At 41.1% G+C, this 18,724-nt stretch overlaps 1 protein-coding gene and 1 long non-coding RNA gene across 2 annotated transcripts in view; both read left to right on the top strand.

Moving 5' to 3' along the window:
• The first annotated feature begins 1,660 nt into the window (after positions 1 to 1,660).
• LOC147708022 (uncharacterized) lies at positions 1,661 to 3,621 on the top strand. Its single transcript, XR_015296484.1, has 3 exons — positions 1,661 to 2,117; positions 2,278 to 3,012; positions 3,229 to 3,621. It is a non-coding gene; the product is annotated as an uncharacterized LOC147708022 (long non-coding RNA).
• A 4,399-nt stretch (positions 3,622 to 8,020) lies between these two features.
• LOC147708021 (uncharacterized) overlaps positions 8,021 to 18,724 on the top strand; it is a 28,863-nt gene continuing 18,159 nt past the window's right edge. The window contains exons 1-3 of the mRNA XM_086925696.1: positions 8,021 to 8,104; positions 8,324 to 8,413; positions 8,513 to 8,533. Of these exons, the coding sequence (XP_086781822.1) occupies positions 8,021 to 8,104; positions 8,324 to 8,413; positions 8,513 to 8,533 (195 nt within the window). The remainder of the gene's footprint in view (positions 8,105 to 8,323; positions 8,414 to 8,512; positions 8,534 to 18,724) is intronic.

The following is an 18,724-nucleotide window of genomic DNA, read 5'->3' as shown; positions in this document are numbered from 1 at the left end:
TTAGTTGATCATTGGTTTTTTAGTCTAGTTCTCCTAAGAATGTGTTTACTTACGTTTTGTAAGTAACTACATATGTGAAAGGCAGTATATGTGAGTTTTGGAGTATATACATGAACTATATGTGAGAGTGAGTGATTGTGAGAGTGGCTGTATGGATGAGTGTGTGGTTGTATCAGTGATTGTATAAGAGAGTAAGTTTGTGTTAGTATCTGTATGAATAAGTGAGGTGGTGTTTGTGTAACTGTATATGTGAGTAAATGGAAGTGTGATTAATTCTTTGCATGACTGGCTAGGTGTGTGAGTAACATTATGGATGAGTGGCGGTGTGTGAGTGTCTCTATAGGTGTATGAATGCATATGATAGTGTTGTACTGATGAGTGACCGCATGTATGAGTGACTGTATGGGTAAATGAGTGGATGTGTGTGTAGACTTAGGAATCAGTGAATGGATATGTAGTAACTGGTATTGTTGTGTCTATGGTTTAAAAAATGGTAGTCTGTATTTTAGAGTAGGTGTATCAAAGGTTATATTAGGGTGTGAGGAGGTGCATCAGGTTATCATGTGGATGATGGCATCAGTGATGTCAACAGTAATGTCATTTGAGATGTCATCAGTGATGTCATCAGTGATGTCACTGACCATGTCATGAATGATGTAATATGTGACATCATCAGTAGTGAATTCCGGGGGCGCGAGTTATAGTTAGCTCAACTAACTATAACTGCTGAATTTCTCTGGTTTTGTATGAGTGAAATGTCCAACTGACTATAACGTCCCTGAAACCTGTGGCTTTTTCAATGAATTTCTATGTTTTTTTAAATGCTAATTTCCAACTATAACATCCCTGTAACCTGTGTTTTTTTCAGTGAATTTTAAAGGTTTTTTAAATGCTAATTTCTAACTATGACGTCCATGAAAGCTGTGTTTTTTTCAGTGAATTTCAAACATATTTTAAATGCTAATTTCTAACTATGCCTACAGAGGTAGGAAATGTGCAGAAAGACGATGAAAGGTGCAGAAATAAGCAAGAGATGTGCAGAATGAACCAATACAGGAGCAGAAAGAAGCCTTGTTGCAAAGTCATCCTGTGCCCCCAACTTTTTGGGTTTTGCCTGGCGAAAGCTGCGCTCTGCGCAGCTTTTTCGCGCAGGCGAAAACCTAATGAGTACTGTGTGTGGGTTTGGGTCGGCCCTCGTCATTCATTGGCTGGCTCCATAAATGGAGCCTAGCCATTGGATGAGGGGCCTGTCCGTCAATGCCGGACCAGACACGGGGGCGTTCCCGAGATTCTTTGGCTTTTGCCGACGTCACGCGACGCCGGGAACGCCCCCGATTCTGGTCCGGCATTGCCGGGACCTGCCTTTGCTGACGTGTCGGGTTTCTTTGTCTGTGGCGGAACAAATTGCAGGTAAGCGATGGTGTCTTTTGTAATATAAATGACTGTCTCTTTTGAATGCCCCAGCCGAAATGTTTAATGACGTATTTTTTTTTGTTGTTCTCTGCAGGTTGCCGGGACCTGCCTTTGCTGACGTGTCGGGTTTCTTTGTCTGTGGCGGAACAAATTGCAGGTAAGCGATGGTGTCTTTTTTTAATATAAATGACTGTCTCTTTTGAATGCCCCAGCCGAAATGTTTAATGACGTATTTTTTTTTGTTGTTCTCTGCAGGTATTTTGCGACGGCACGGTGGGGGTAACAATTTCCGGTCTGGATCCTTGGCTCGCTGTCTGTCTCCGTCTCCGTGGTCCAAGGGATTTCTTGCAGGTAAGCGATGGTGTCTTTTGTAATATAAATGACTGTCTCTTTTGAATGCCCCAGCCGAAATGTTTAATGACGTATTTTTTTTTGTTGTTCTCTGCAGGTTGCCGGGACCTGCCTTTGCTGACGTGTCGGGTTTCTTTGTCTGTGGCGGAACAAATTGCAGGTAAGCGATGGTGTCTTTTGTAATATAAATGACTGTCTCTTTTGAATGCCCCAGCCGAAATGTTTAATGACGTATTTTTTTTTGTTGTTCTCTGCAGGTATTTTGCAACGGCACGGTGGGGGTAACAATTTCCGGTCTGGATCCTTGGCTCGCTGTCTGTCTCCGTCTCCGTGGTCCAAGGGATTTCTTGCAGGTAAGCGATGGTGTCTTTTGTAATATAAATGACTGTCTCTTTTGAATGCCCCAGCCGAAATGTTTAATGACGTATTTTTTTTTGTTGTTCTCTGCAGGTTGCCGGGACCTGCCTTTGCTGACGTGTCGGGTTTCTTTGTCTGTGGCGGAACAAATTGCAGGTAAGCGATGGTGTCTTTTGTAATATAAATGACTGTCTCTTTTGAATGCCCCAGCCGAAATGTTTAATGACGTATTTTTTTTTGTTGTTCTCTGCAGGTATTTTGCGACGGCACGGTGGGGGTAACAATTTCCGGTCTGGATCCTTGGCTCGCTGTCTGTCTCCGTCTCCGTGGTCCAAGGGATTTCTTGCAGGTAAGCGATGGTGTCTTTTGTAATATAAATGACTGTCTCTTTTGAATGCCCCAGCCGAAATGTTTAATGACGTATTTTTTTTTGTTGTTCTCTGCAGGTATTTTGTGACGGCACGGTGGGGGTAACAATTTCCGGTCGGGATCCTTGGCTCGCTGTCTGTCTCCGGGTCTCCTCCGTGGCGTGACGACTTGCAGGTAAGCGATGGTGTGTTTTCTAATAGTGTTTTCGTGTCGGGTACCCAATTTACATTTTCATGTAATACTTATTTTGTTTACAAGTGTTTAGCCTATTTGTTTTATATATTTTGCGCCTGTTCTCTCTAATGTTTCCGTGTCGGGTCTCCTCCGTGGCGTGACGACTTGTAGGTAAGTGATGGTGTGTTTTTTAATTTACATTTTTATGTCATTGTAATTTCTTTTATGTGTTCAGCCTATTGTGTTTATATTGTAATGTATTTATTTTTTGGGCCTGTTCTCTGTAGTGTTTTTGTGTCGGGTCTCCTTCGTGGCGTGACGACTTGCAGGTAAGCGATGGTGTGTTTTGTAATTAATAAATGACTGTCTCTTTTGAATGACTGTGAGTTTTTGTAACTTTGAAAAGCTTTTTTTGGAATTAATTTATCTCACTTTCTTTGCAGGTATTTTTCGGCGGCGCGGCGTGGTCACGGTTTCTGGGCGTGGTAACGGTTTCCGGTCGCCATTTTGTCTTTGGATTCTTGGCTCGCTCGGTGTCTGTCTCCGTGGTACGATGGATTTCAGGTACGCGATTTACATTTTTATGTCATTGTAATTTCTTTTATATGTGTTCAGTCTATTTTGTTTATATTGTAATGTATTTATTTTTGGGGCCTGTTCTCTCTAGTGTTTTTGTGTCGGGTCTCCTTCGTGGCGTGACGACTTGCAGGTAAGCGATGGTGTGTTTTGTAATTAATAAATGACTGTCTCTTTTGAATGACTGTGAGTTTTTGTAACTTTGAAAAGCTTTTTTTAGAATTAATTTATCTCACTTTCTTTGCAGGTATTTTTCGGCGGCGCGGCGTGGTCACGGTTTCTGGGCGTGGTAACGGTTTCCGGTCGCCATTTTGTCTTTGGATTCTTGGCTCGCTCGGTGTCTGTCTCCGTGGTACGATGGATTTCAGGTACGCGATTTACATTTTTATGTCATTGTAATTTCTTTTATATGTGTTCAGTCTATTTTGTTTATATTGTAATGTATTTATTTTTCGGGCCTGTTCTCTCTAGTGTTTTTGTGTCGGGTCTCCTTCGTGGCGTGACGACTTGCAGGTAAGCGATGGTGTGTTTTGTAATTAATAAATGACTGTCTCTTTTGAATGACTGTGAGTTTTTGTAACTTTGAAAAGCTTTTTTTGGAATTAATTTATCTCACTTTCTTTGCAGGTATTTTTCGGCGGCGCGGCGTGGTCACGGTTTCTGGGCGTGGTAACGGTTTCCGGTCGCCATTTTGTCTTTGGATTCTTGGCTCGCTCGGTGTCTGTCTCCGTGGTACGATGGATTTCAGGTACGCGATTTACATTTTTATGTCATTGTAATTTCTTTTATATGTGTTCAGTCTATTTTGTTTATATTGTAATATATTTATTTTTGGGGCCTGTTCTCTCTAGTGTTTTTGTGTCGGGTCTCCATCGTGGCGTGACGACTTGCAGGTAAGCGATGGTGTGTTTTTGTAATTTACATTTTTATGTCATTGTAATTTCTTTTATGTGTTCAGCCTATTGTGTTTATATTGTAATGTATTTATTTTTTGGGCCTGTTCTCTGTAGTGTTTTTGTGTCGGGTCTCCTTCGTGGCGTGACGACTTGCAGGTAAGCGATGGTGTGTTTTGTAATTAATAAATGACTGTCTCTTTTGAATGACTGTGAGTTTTTGTAACTTTGAAAAGCTTTTTTTAGAATTAATTTATCTCACTTTCTTTGCAGGTATTTTTCGGCGGCGCGGCGTGGTCACGGTTTCTGGGCGTGGTAACGGTTTCCGGTCGCCATTTTGTCTTTGGATTCTTGGCTTGCTCGGTGTCTGTCTCCGTGGTACGATGGATTTCAGGTAGGCGATTTACATTTTTATGTCATTGTAATTTCTTTTATATGTGTTCAGTCTATTTTGTTTATATTGTAATGTATTTAATTTTTGGGCCTGTTCTCTCTAGTGTTTTTGTGTCTGGTCTCCTCCGTGGCGTGACGACTTGCAGGTAAGCGATGGTGTGTTTTTGTAATTTACATTTTTATGTCATTGTAATTTCTTTTATGTGTTCAGCCTATTGTGTTTATATTGTAATGTATTTATTTTTTGGGCCTGTTCTCTGTAGTGTTTTTGTGTCGGGTCTCCTTCGTGGCGTGACGACTTGCAGGTAAGCGATGGTGTGTTTTGTAATTAATAAATGACTGTCTCTTTTGAATGACTGTGAGTTTTTGTAACTTTGAAAAGCTTTTTTTAGAATTAATTTATCTCACTTTCTTTGCAGGTATTTTTCGGCGGCGCGGCGTGGTCACGGTTTCTGGGCGTGGTAACGGTTTCCGGTCGCCATTTTGTCTTTGGATTCTTGGCTCGCTCGGTGTCTGTCTCCGTGGTACGATGGATTTCAGGTACGCGATTTACATTTTTATGGCATTGTAATTTCTTTTATATGTGTTCAGTCTATTTTGTTTATATTGTCATGTATTTATTTTTGGGGCCTGTTCTCTCTAGTGTTTTGGTGTCGGGTCTCCTTCGTGGCGTGACGACTTGCAGGTAAGCGATGGTGTGTTTTTGTAATTTACATTTTTATGTCATTGTAATTTCTTTTATGTGTTCAGCCTATTGTGTTTATATTGTAATGTATTTATTTTTTGGGCCTGTTCTCTGTAGTGTTTTTGTGTCGGGTCTCCTTCGTGGCGTGACGACTTGCAGGTAAGCGATGGTGTGTTTTGTAATTAATAAATGACTGTCTCTTTTGAATGACTGTGAGTTTTTGTAACTTTGAAAAGCTTTTTTTAGAATTAATTTATCTCACTTTCTTTGCAGGTATTTTTCGGCGGCGCGGCGTGGTCACGGTTTCTGGGCGTGGTAACGGTTTCCGGTCGCCATTTTGTCTTTGGATTCTTGGCTCGCTCGGTGTCTGTCTCCGTGGTACGATGGATTTCAGGTACGCGATTTACATTTTTATGTCATTGTAATTTCTTTTATATGTGTTCAGTCTATTTTGTTTATATTGTAATGTATTTATTTTTGGGGCCTGTTCTCTCTAGTGTTTTTGTGTCGGGTCTCCTTCGTGGCGTGACGACTTGCAGGTAAGCGATGGTGTGTTTTGTAATTAATAAATGACTGTCTCTTTTGAATGACTGTGAGTTTTTGTAACTTTGAAAAGCTTTTTTTGGAATTAATTTATCTCACTTTCTTTGCAGGTATTTTTCGGCGGCGCGGCGTGGTCACGGTTTCTGGGCGTGGTAACGGTTTCCGGTCGCCATTTTGTCTTTGGATTCTTGGCTCGCTCGGTGTCTGTCTCCGTGGTACGATGGATTTCAGGTACGCGATTTACATTTTTATGTCATTGTAATTTCTTTTATATGTGTTCAGTCTATTTTGTTTATATTGTAATGTATTTATTTTTTGGGCCTGTTCTCTCTAGTGTTTTTGTGTCTGGTCTCCTCCGTGGCGTGACGACTTGCAGGTAAGCGATGGTGTGTTTTGTAATAGTGTTTTCGTTTCGGGTACGCAATTTACATTTTCATGTAATACTTATTTTGTTTACAAGTGTTTTGCCTATTGGTTTTATATATTTTGCGCCTGTTCTCTCTAATGTTTCCGTGTCGGGTCTCCTCCGTGGCGTGACGACTTGCAGGTAAGCGATGGTGTGTTTTGTAATTAATAAATGACTGTCTCTTTTCAATGACTGTGAGTTTTTGTAACTTTGAAAAGCGTTTTTTAGAATTAATTTATCTCACTTTCTTTGCAGGTATTTTTCGGCGGCGCGGCGTGGTCACGGTTTCTGGGCGTGGTAACGGTTTCCGGTCGCCATTTTGTCTTTGGATTCTTGGTTCGCTCGGTGTCTGTCTCCGTGGTACGATGGATTTCAGGTACGCGATTTACATTTGTATGTAATTGTAATATCTTTTATGTGCTGGAGTTTTTGTAACTTTGGGAAGTGTTTTTGGAATTAATTTATCTCACTTTCTTTGCAGGTATTTTTCGGCGGCGTGGCGTGGTCACGGTTTCTGGGCGTGGTAACGGTTTCCGGTCGCCATTTTGTCTTTGGATTCGTGGCTCGCTCGGTGTCTGTCTCCGTGGTACGATGGATTTCAGGTATGCGATTGACATTTTTATGTCATTGTAATTTCTTTTATATGTGTTCAGTCTATTTTGTTTATATTGTAATGTATTTATTTTTTGGGCCTGTTCTCTCTAGTGTTTTTGTGTCGGGTCTCCTTCGTGGCGTGACGACTTGCAGGTAAGCGATGGTGTGTTTTGTAATAGTGTTTTCGTGTCGGGTACGCAATTAACATTTTCATGTAATACTTATTTTGTTTACAAGTGTTTTGCCTATTTGTTTTATATATTTTGCGCCTGTTCTCTCTAATGTTTCCGTGTCGGGTCTCCTCCGTGGCGTGACGACTTGCACGTAAGCGATGGTGTGTTTTGTAATTTACATTTTTATGTCATTGTAATTTTTTTTATGTGTTCAGCCTGTTTTGTTTATATTGTAATGTATTTATTTTTTGGGCCTGTTCTCTTTTGTGTTTTTGTGTAGGGTCTCCTTCGTGGTGTGACGACTTGCAGGTAAGCCATGTTGTGTTTTGTAACAAATGACTGTCCCTTTTCAATGCCCGGGAGTTTTTTTAACTTGGAAAAGGTATTTTTGAGTTTATGTATCTTCCTTTCTTTGCAGGAATTAAACGGCGGCGGCGTGGTAACGATTTCCGGTCGCCATTTTGTCATGGGATCTTTGGCTGTCTGTCTCCGTCTCCGTGGTACAAGGGATTTCAGGTACGCGATTTAAATTGTAATGTAATTAGTATTTCTTTTACAGGTGTTCAGCCTTTTTGGTTTATAATCTTTTAATGTTTCTTTTTTGGGCTGTTCTCTCTAGTGTTTCCGTGTAGCCTGCCGTGACGTGTTCGGGTTTCCTTCTCCGTGGCCGAACGACTTTCAGGTAAGCGCTGTGGTCATGTATTAGTGCGACTCGGTGTAGATAGATTCGAATGTAATTTGTATTTTCTTACAGGTGTTGTAGATTGTAACGTAACAGGTGTTCAGGCTATTTGGTTTATGTTCTTCTAATGTTTCTTTTTTGGCCTGTTCTCTCTAGTGTTTCCGTGTCGGGTCTCATCCGTGGCGTGACGACTTGCAGGTAAGCGATGTGTTTTGTAACTAAACAATTACTGTCACTTTGGAATACCCGGAGTGTTTTTTTACGTGTGAAAAGTAATCTCTGACTTCATTTATTTTCCTTTATTTGCAGGAATCTGTCGGCGGCGCGGTGGGGGTAACTATTTCCGTTAGCCATTTTGTTTTGTCATCTTTGACTCGCTGTCTTCGTGGTGCAAGGACTTTCAGGTAGGTGATGTTGTTTTTTTCCAAAGTAATAAGTGTAGCTCATGTGTTTTTGTTCGCCATTTTGTCTGGTGATCTTGCCCTGACTATTCAGGTAAGTGCGACTCGTAGTACATACTTTGTTATGTAATTACTGTTTTGTTACAGGTAACTTCATGCTCCTTTGCTTATAATCTTGGAATATATTTTTGTTTTGCAGCTCTCTCGTGTTTCCTTTATATGTTCGGACGTGGCCTCCGTGCGCTTTGTTCGTGGTGCAAGTAAGCTATTTAACCTGTTCGATATTAATCTCTCTTTTCGGCTTCTTTTTTAGGTACTTTTGTATCGCCTCAGCTGCTTGGTGCCTTTGCTCGTGTCTATTGTGATCTTTGGCTCGCTGTCTCCATGGTGCAAGGCCTTTCATGTAAGAGATTGAATCGATTTTGTCTTTTGTAAAATAAAACTGTTTTGTTTCTTTGAATGCTCTATATTTTTTAATACATCTATTTTCTTTTCCTTGCAGGTATTTGACGGATGGGCACTCGTAATTCTATTATGCTTACTTTAATAGTTATTTTATATCGTGTGCTTTCTGTGTAGGGAATTATTGCAAACAGCTATCGTGTTTTTCTACTTTAACAAAATGATATTCACCAGCACTTTTTTTTGTATTTGCAGGCAGCGTGGCGCCAACTCGTCTACCACTAAGCTTTGATATTCAAGATCGGCAAAAGTCGCACATAGCCACTAAGTACTCTAACGAGTCACAGCATCCATGACCTTTTCATTCGGCTAGACAGCCTCCTATCGGCAATTTACATATGTCGAGACAGCAACATCCTAAACAACATCTCACCTACATGTTCTTAACAACAAACTTTGCAAGTCTTTTGTTATTTAATGAACTAACTGCGTTTTTTGTCTTCCACAGTATGTAAAGGACTACAGCCACGGAAAGAAACATTTCTTCGAGCGAGCTCAGAAGGTATACTTCGAGACAGCGGACTGGAGCCTTTCTACATAAACTGTAAGTTACTTGCCTGTCTGTGAAAGTAATTTGTCCTTTTGAGCAGCGGTATTACGACCACATTTTTCAGTTTTACACGCGCAAACCAAGCAGTAATAATAGGAATCACTTTAGATTTAAATTGTGTTGCCTATACGTTTGTCCAATTTCACCATGTTTTTGTTTAATGCGTTTGAGTTCTTTTTGGTACATCGCCAATAGCTACATTTACGATATAAATGTTTTCGCATGTCTACTTTATTCATGAACTTTTCAAATTCAAACAAATGCTTACATTGTAAGGACCTCTGTTTATTCAAATTCGCCATTATGTACATTTTGGATGCCTTGTTTGTGCGATGCCACATTTTATTTAATATGCTCAAATCGTGGGGCTGAGAGTTAGCTGAGCACAAGCATGTATTTGTCGCAACACTAGATTTAGTCAAAGCATGAAGGCCCGTTACATTTACTGAGAGCATAAAGAACAGTTAGGATAAGGTGAGACCGACGAGTTTCAGTGCAAAGTTATACATCGGCAAACTGTGCATTTAGGAGGAAAATGTTTGCGCATGTAAGTTTAGCCCTTTCTGTGAAAGTCATTTGTCCCAGATTTTATTTAATATGCTCAAATCGTAGGGCTGAGAGTTAGCTGAGCACAAGCATGTGTTTGTCGCAACACTAGATTTAGTCAGAGCATGAAGGCCCGTTACATTTACTGAGAGCATAAAGAACAGTTAGGATAAGGTGAGACCGACGAGTTTCAGTGCAAAGTTATACATCGGCAAACTGCATTTAGGAGGAAAATGTTTGCGCATGTACGTTTAGCCCTTTCTGTGAAAGTAATTTGTCCTTTGGAGCAGCGGTATTACGAGCACATTTTTATGGTTTATACGCGCAAAGCAGTAATAATACCTATCACTTTACATTTGAATTGTGTTGCCTATACATTTGGCCAATTTCATCATGTTTTTGTTTAATGCGTTTGAGTTCTTTTTGCTACATCTCCAATAGGTGGATTTACGATATAAATGTTTGCGCATGTCTACTTTATTCATGGCCTTTGAAAATACGAACACATGCTTACTTTGTAAGGCCTTGCTGTTTAATCCAATTCGTCATTATGTACATTTTGGATGCCTTGATTGTGCGGTCTACTTTATTCATGGCCTTTGAAAATACGAACACATGCTTACTTTGTAAGGCCTTGCTGTTTAATCCAATTTGTCATTATGTACATTTTGGATGCCTTGTTTGTGCGATGCCAGATTTTATTTAATATGCTCAAATCGTAGGGCTGAGAGTTAACTGAGCACAAGCATGTGTTTGTCGCAACACTAGATTTAGTCAGAGCATGAAGGCCCGTTACATTTACTGAGAGCATAAAGAACAGTTAGGATAAGGTGAGACACGACGACTTTCAGTGCAAAGTTATACATCGGCAAACTGCATTTAGGAGGAAAATGTTTGCGCATGTAAGTTTAGCCCTTTCTGTGAAAGTAATTTGTCCCCTTTTTTATTTAATATGCTCAAATCGTAGGGCTGAGAGTTAGATGAGCACAAGCATGTGTTTGTCGCAACACTAGATTTAGTCAGAGCATGAAGGCCCGTTACATTTACTGAGAGCATAAAGAACAGTTAGGATAAGGTGAGACACGACGACTTTCAGTGCAAAGTTATACATCGGCAAACTGTGCATTTAGGATGAAAATGTTTGCGCATGTAAGTTTAGGCCTTTCTGTGAAAGTAATCTGTTCTTTTGAGCAGCGGTATTACGAGCACATTTTTCTGTTTTATACGCGCAAACAAAGCAGTAATAATACGTATCACTTTAGATTTAAATTGTCTTGCATATACATTTGGCCAATTTCCACATGTTTTTGTTTAATGCCTTTGAGTTCTTTTTCATACATCGCCAATAGGTACATTTACGATATAAATGTTTGCAAACTGTGCATTTAGGATGAAAATGTTTGCGCATGTAAGTATGCCTTTCTGTGAAACTAATTTGCAGTAAGAATACGTATCACTTTACAATTAAATTGTGTTGCATATACATTTGGCCAATTTCACCATGTTTTTGGTTAATCCATTTCAGTTCTTTAGGTAAGACTAATCTTTCACACACACATATATATATATATGTTTAGTTACAACTTTAGTTCACAAACTGCTTTGCACGATGCGAGAAATTAAATAAAACACTGACAACATTCCTTGTTTTATTTTCACTACGTGCATGCGCGGATTTCTATATTTTTAAAGGCACATACAAACCAGTAACGTGACGCAAATAATTGCCATACTATTACATTAGAACGCATTAATCGCTAATACGCAAAGCTTTAGCTAAGATTCAATTTGCACAGTTTGCATGAGAAAATCACTGCTTTTTTTGCCTGCACTCATAATATTTTGCTAATGCTATTTTTGTTTTATAGGGTCAAAAAGTAGACGTTTGTTGCAACTGACCCATCGACTACACAATTTGAAATTCGTTATATAAACACGGTATGTTAATACTTTATTTATTTTACTTAATACATTTCTTTTTTTAATAATTGCTGTCTGTACTGAGCATTCTTTGCTGTATAGTTATACACAAAATTTCGCTCATAAAGCACATCTTATGCGTTTGTACAAGCGCTGCACTGGTGAAGTTGTAGTCAGCAGAGAAGGAAAACTTATAACCAACACTTTTTTTACAGGTCCCTGTAGGAAATGCTTAGAAACTCATTTACCACACGCAATATACATAGATCTCTTTCTTTCCTGCCTTCCCTTTCAATTTCTTTCTTGCCTTTCCTTATGTCTCTCTTCTGCATTTACTCTGCATCTCCCTCACAATTTTACATTCACTGTCCTTTCTTTCACTCTCGCATTATTCTTCTCTCCTTTTCTCCTACTTTCTCTTTCTTTTGCTCTCCCTCTCTCTCCTGCATCCTCTCTCTTCTGCCCTCACCCTATATATTCATCCCCACCTTCTTTACAGGTCCCGGCAGCAAATGCTTACATACTAAGCTAGCACATGCAACATACATACATCTCACTCTCTTGACTTCCAGTTCAATTTTGCATTCTTGCCTTTATCTCTTTTGCATTTACTCTGCATCTCCTTTCCCATTTTGCCATCAGTCTTTCTCTTTTATTTACTCCTGCTCTATTCTTCCCTCACTATTACACCTACTTTCTTTCTTCTTCTCTTCTCCCTCTTTTTTTCATGCCCTCTCTTATACCTTCTCTCTCCTGTGTTTTAATCTTCTTTCCTTCTATCATGCACACTTTCTTTTACTCCCTCTCTATTCAGCTCTCACTTTTACCCATCCTTTCCTTCTCTCTCCTGCTCTCTATTTCTTGCGTCCTCCCCCTTCTGCTTGCTATCTCCCGACTTATCTATTATGCTTATCTCTTTTACCTTCTATTTTCCTATTCCTTCTATCTTTATTTCTCTCACCCTCTTGATATCTTAACCTTTTGCCCCTCTCTTCTTCCATACACTTTCCACCACTCCTTCTTTCTCTCCTCCTTATCTCGCTCTTTTGTATTCCTTCTTTATTTCTCTCAATTTTGCCCACTCTATCCATCTTACTTTCACACTCTTGTGCTTTTCTTCTTTATCTACCCTTTTTCACATTCTTTTGTCAAAATCTAGTTCCTCCCGTTCTCTCTTGCACTCTCTCTTCCTTTTTTCAATTACTTTATCGCTCTCCTCTATATCTCTCTCCTTTCTGCTCTCTCTCTTCCCTCTCTCTCCTGACCCCTATTCCAGCTGCTCTCTCCTTCCTTCTTGCTCCCTCTCTATTATGCTTCTCTCTTTATCTATCTATCATACTTCTATTTCCTGCACTCTCTTCCTTCTTTATCTTTGTCGTCTTTTCACCTCTTTGCGTTCTCTCCTTATCAAGCTTCTCTTTAACTTGCACTGTTCCTCATCCTTTCTTTATCTCCTTTTTTATTTTCACTCCTTTTCTTTTTGCCTATCCTCCCCTCTTTCTTTCCATCTATCTCTCTTCTTCCTGACCTCTATCTCTTTCTACCTTGCTACTTTATAGTCTTTACTACTATACTAGTTACTCTATAATACATAGTGCCTCTAATTCTCTATTTACAACTTCTAATATACTTCACACAAATGTCCTCACTCTTTTCAATCTTTTGCTAACAATAGATTTTACTTTTACAGGACAAAAAATTTGCCATTTGGTGCAACTGCCCCATCGAGGACACATCTTTCAAATTCGTTCATTCAACACGGTACGTTCATACTTAAAACTTATTTTACTTTTGACATTTTTGTGGGTAGTACTTCCTGTCTGTACTGGGCATTCTTTGCTGGACAGTTATACACAAAAGTTTGCCTCATAAACAACATTTAATTTACTTTGGAGATGAAAGCTGCACTGGTGAGGTCGTAATCAGGAGAGAGGTCAAAGCTAAAGGAAAACTTATAACTAAGACTTTGTTCTTCCTGTCTGTACTGGGCATTCTTTGCTGGACAGTTATACACAAAAGTTTGCCTCATAAACAACATTTAATTTAGTTTGGAGATGAAAGCTGCACTGGTGAGGTCGTAATCAGGAGAGAGGTCAAAAGTAAAGGAAAACTTATAACTAAGACTTTGTTCACAGGTCCCTGCACACACCCTATATCTTCTTCCACATCCTGCAGCAAATGCTTATATACTGAGACAGCACATGCAACATACATACATCTCCCTCTCTTGCCTTCCCTTTCAATTTTGCATTCTTGCCTTTCCTCTCTCTTGCATTTACTCTGCATCTCCTTCATGATTTTGCCAGCAGTCTTTCTATTTTATTTACTCCTGCTCTATTCTTCCCTCACTTTCTCCTACTTTCCTTCTTTCTTTTCCTCTCCCTCTTTTGCATCCCTTGTCTTCTACACTCTCTCTTTTCACTCCTTTTCTTTTTGCCTATCCTCCCCTCTTTCTTTCCATCTCTCTCTTCTTCCTGACCTCTATCTCTTTCTACCTTGCTACTTTATAGTCTTTACTACTATACTAGTTACTCTATAATACATAGTGCTTCAATTCTCTATTTACAACTTCTAATATACTTCAGACAAATGTCCTCACTCTTTTCAATCTTTTGCTAACAGTATATTTTACTTTTACAGGACAAAAAATTTGCCATTTGGTGCAACTGCCCCATCGAGGACACATCTTTCAAATTCGTTCATTCAACACGGTACGTTCATACTTAAAACTTATTTTACTTTAGACATTTTTTTGGGTAGTACTGCCTGTCTGTACTGGGCATTCTTTGCTAGATAGTTATACACAAAAGTTTGCCTCATAAACAACATTTAATTTAGTTTGGAGATGAAAGCAGCACTGGTGAGGTCGTAATCAGGAGAGAGGTCAAAGCTAAAGGAAAACTTATAACTAAGACTTTGTTCTTCCTGTCTGTACTGGGCATTCTTTGCTGGATAGTTATACACAAAAGTTTGCCTCATAAACAACATTTAATTTAGTTTGGAGATGAAAGCTGCACTGGTGAGGTCGTAATCAAGAGAGAGGTCAAACCTAAAGGAAAACTTATAACTAAGACTTTGTTCATAGGTCTCTGCACACACCCTATATCTTCTTCCACATCCTGCAGCAAATGCTTAGATACTGAGACAGCACATGCAACATACATACATCTCCTTCTCTTGCCTTCCCTTTCAATTTTGCATTCTTGCCTTTCCTCTCTCTTGCATTTACTCTGCATCTCCTTCATGATTTTGCCAGCAGTCTTTCTATTTTATTTACTCCTGCTCTATTCTTCCCTCACTTTCTCCTACTTTCCTTCTTTCTTTTCCTCTCCCTCTTTTGCATCCTTTCTCTTCTACACTCTCTCTCCTGTATTCCCATCTTCTCTTCTTTCTATCATGCACTTTCTTTTACTCACTCACTCTATTCTGCTCTCACTTTTACTCCTCCTTACCTTCTCTCTCATGCTCTTTCTATCTTGCGTCTCGGCTTGCTCTCTCCCTACTTATGCTTGCTCTCTCCCTACTTATCTATTATGCTTATCTCTCCTGCCCTCTCTTTTCCTATTCCTTCTATCTTTATCTCTCTCCCTCTTGCTCTCTTACCTTTTGCCCCTCTCTTCTTCTTGCATACCCTTTCCATCTCTCTCCTTTCTTTCTCTACTTCCTAGATCTAGCTGTCTCTTTAATTCATTCTTTATCTCTCTATTTCCTGCGTCCTTTCTCCTTTCTGCTTGCTCTCTCCCTCCTTTTCTATCATGCTTATCTCTCCTGCCCTCTCTTTTCCTATTCCTTCTATCTTTATCTCTCTCCCGCATGCTCTCTTACCTTTTGCCCCTCTCTTCTTCTTGCATACCCTTTCCATCTCTCTCCTTTCTTTCTCTCCTCCTTATGTCGCTATCTTGTATTCCTTCTTTATTTCTCTTTATTTTGCCCACTCCATCTTACATTCACACTCTTGTGCTTTTCTTCATCTACACTCTCTCACCTTCTTTCTTCCATCACAATCTGTTTCCTCCCGCTCTCTTTATCGCTCTCCTATATATCTCTCTCCTTTCTGCTCTCTCCTTCTCCCTCCTACCCCCTATTCCAACTGCTCTCTCTTTCCTTCTTGCTCCCACTCGATTATGCTTCTCTTTTTATCTCCCTCCTTTCTGCTCTTTTCTCTTTGCCATCAATCTCCCTCTTGCACCCTCTTCCAACTGCTCCATTCTTACTTATTTCTTGCTCATGCCCTCCTTCCCACCCTCTCTTTACCTCATGCATTTTCTCTCTCTCTCCCTTGCTCTCCCTTTTGCCCTCTCTCTTACTTTCACTTTCTATCTCCTTCCCTATCTTGTTCTCCATTTCCATCTTGCACTCCTTCTCTTTCTTGCCCTCTGACTCCATTCTGCACTCTCTTCTCTCTTCTCTCTCCTTTTTGCTCTTTTTTCTCTCTCCTGCACCCTATTCCATCTCCTCTCTCTCCTTCCTTCTTCCTCCCTCTCTATCATGATTCTTTTTGTATCTCCCTTCTGCTATTTTCCCTTTGCCATCACTCTCCCTCTTGCCCCCTCTTCCAACTGCTCCCTTCTTAATTCTTTCTTGCTCATGCACACCCTCCCTTTAACTCCTGCTTTCTCTCTTTCTTGCTCTTCCTTTTGCACTCTGTGACTTTCACTCTCTATCTCCTTCCCTATCTTGTTCTGGCTTTCCATCTTGCACTCCTTCTATTTTTTGCCCTCTGCCTCCATTCTGCAGTCTTTTCCCCCTTTCTACGTTCTCTCTCATGATCTCCATTTATCTTGCATCCTCTTTACTTCCTTATCTATCATACTTCTATCTCCTGCACTCTCTTCCTCTTTCTCTATCTTCTTTTCACCTCCTCTCTGCGTACTCCATTCTTTTTTTGCACTCTCTCTTCCTTTTTTAAATTACTTCTTTATTCTTTCTTCTCTATATATCTCTCCTTTCTGCTCTCTTCCTTCTTCTTCCTGCCCCCTATTCCATCTGCTCTCTCCTTATGGCCGAGATACCCGCCACCCCCTCTCAACACAATCCCCAAAGATGGGAAACCGGAAACAGTTCTGAACTTTTGGAAGACGGGAGGGAGTGACCCTCCCGGCCGTATTTATTAAAATATGAAACAAAATTAAAACATTAAAATAACAGTTTCATATTATGTACAATTTCATTACCACATTGCGATGTTTTGGCTAACCTTAACATATTCTCTAATACAAAGGTTCTCCTAGCCGAACTAACATCCTACAAAACATTTAACTTGAAATTTTGAAATTGTACATCCTAACGTTTAAGGGCCAACGGCAAGGTCGTAACCGGTGTCAAGATCCCTAACCCAGAAATATCCCCCTCACTTGTGAGGGGCGACCGCACAGAGGAGTACCTCGAGTGCAACTACCAATTTCCCTTGACTTGACGGGGGCCCCAATAAACTCGACGCCACTTAAAGGTCGTCTGAGGACTCGTGTGAGGTATCTAGAAGGTAGCGTAGACCCCCCCCCAAACCCCACACAACTTACCACATCTGCCGTCGCAGATGACCTGGCCCCGGGAAATTCTCCAGGAGGGGGCTGTAGCCCCTCCTACCCAGGAAGGGGCCTTGACCGCCTTTCCTTTCCTTTCGGCGGCCCATCCTTAGAAGGGACCGCCTACCCCGTTGAGGGGCCAATGGCCACCTCCCTCGAGCGCTCCCATCCGTAATGGGTGACGCCCACTCATAGGGATCTTCCAATTAGTGCTCACCGATCATGACCTTACCGCCCGACCAAAATAAATACGACAGTTCTAAACTAAATGACTAATTTACTAAAAGACAGTAAAACAACACTTTATTAATAACATGCTACTGATCAACCTTAGAGCAGGATAACTTTATTTGCAAAATATACCACAAATTGACCTTTCTTTATTGCATATTCCAAGTTATCACGATAATAATCCGAACCTGTAAACAAAATTAGAGTTACCACATCAAACTTTATTCAAAACCACTTGCTGTCCTCAGGGGCTGGTGGGTGGGTCAAAATTGGCTCTTCGTTCCGTCTCGAGCTCACGTGCAGCGAGGTGGTGCAGCTTCAGAGCACAGGAACAAGAGGATGCTTTGTTGGCTTGTTGCTCCTTTTATCCGTCTTCAGGGCGGGCGTAAACCCGCCCCGGCCTGCCCCGAGGGCGTGGCCGGCCGCGTCAGTGTCTAGGCCAGCCCACTCTAGGGCGGGAAAAAGGCGCGCCCCGGCTACGCCACTTCGGGCATACCAGCCGAGACTCGCCTCCCGCCCAAGATGGCTTCCCGGGGGGATCGTGGTACTCCACCATACGTTCGGGGGGACCGAATGGTCGCCCCTTTCCATTCTTCTTGCTCCTTTTCTATCTATCATGCTTCTCTGTCCTGCACTCTCCTTCTTTTCTAATACTCTCCGTGTTCCTCTTCCTCCCTATCTTTCATTCTTCTCTCTATCTCTTTCATGCTTTCTTTTCTCTCTACCATCCCTCTCGCCTGCACCCTCTTCCATCTGCTCTCTCTCCCTCCCTCCTTTTTGCTCATGCCCTACTTCTTACTCTTCCTTTACCTTCTGCCTTCCTCCTCTTTCTTCTTACTCCTGCGTCTTATCTCCTTCCTGCCTTCACTCTCCATCTCTGTCCTCAAAAGACACCATCGCTTACCTGCAAGAAATCCCTTGTACCATGGAGACGGAGACAGACAGCGAGCCAAGGATACAGACCGGAAATTGTTACCCCCACCGTGCCGTCGCCAAATACCTGCAGAGAACAACAAAAAAAAATACGTCAATAAACATTTCGGCTGGGGCATTCAAAAGAGACAGTCATTTATATTACAAAAGACACCATCGCTTACCTGCAATTTGTTCCGCCACAGACAAAGAAACCCGACACGTCAGCAAAGGCAGGTCCCGGCAATGCCGGGCCAGAATCGGGGGCGTTCCCGGCGTCGCGTGACGTCGGCAAAAGCCAAAGAATCTCGAGAACGCCCCTGAGTCTGCTCTAAATTGCAAACAGGCCCCTCGTCCAATGGCTAGGCTCCATTTATGGAGCCAGCCAATGAATGACGAGGGCCGACCCAAACCCACACTACAGTTCTCATTATGTTTTGGCCTGCGCAAAAAAGCTGCTTCCTTTGCGCCCTGCGTCCTTTCTCCTTTCTGCTTGCTCTCTCCCTCCTTTTCTATCATGCTTATCTCTCCTGCCCTCTCTTCCTATTCCTTCTATCTTTATCTCTCT

This window comes from Lissotriton vulgaris, chromosome 6, assembly GCF_964263255.1.
Source record: "Lissotriton vulgaris chromosome 6, aLisVul1.2, whole genome shotgun sequence".
Lineage (NCBI taxonomy): Eukaryota > Metazoa > Chordata > Amphibia > Caudata > Salamandridae > Lissotriton > Lissotriton vulgaris.
Note: the sequence above shows the minus strand (reverse complement) of the source record. Positions and strands in the feature narration are given on the sequence as shown.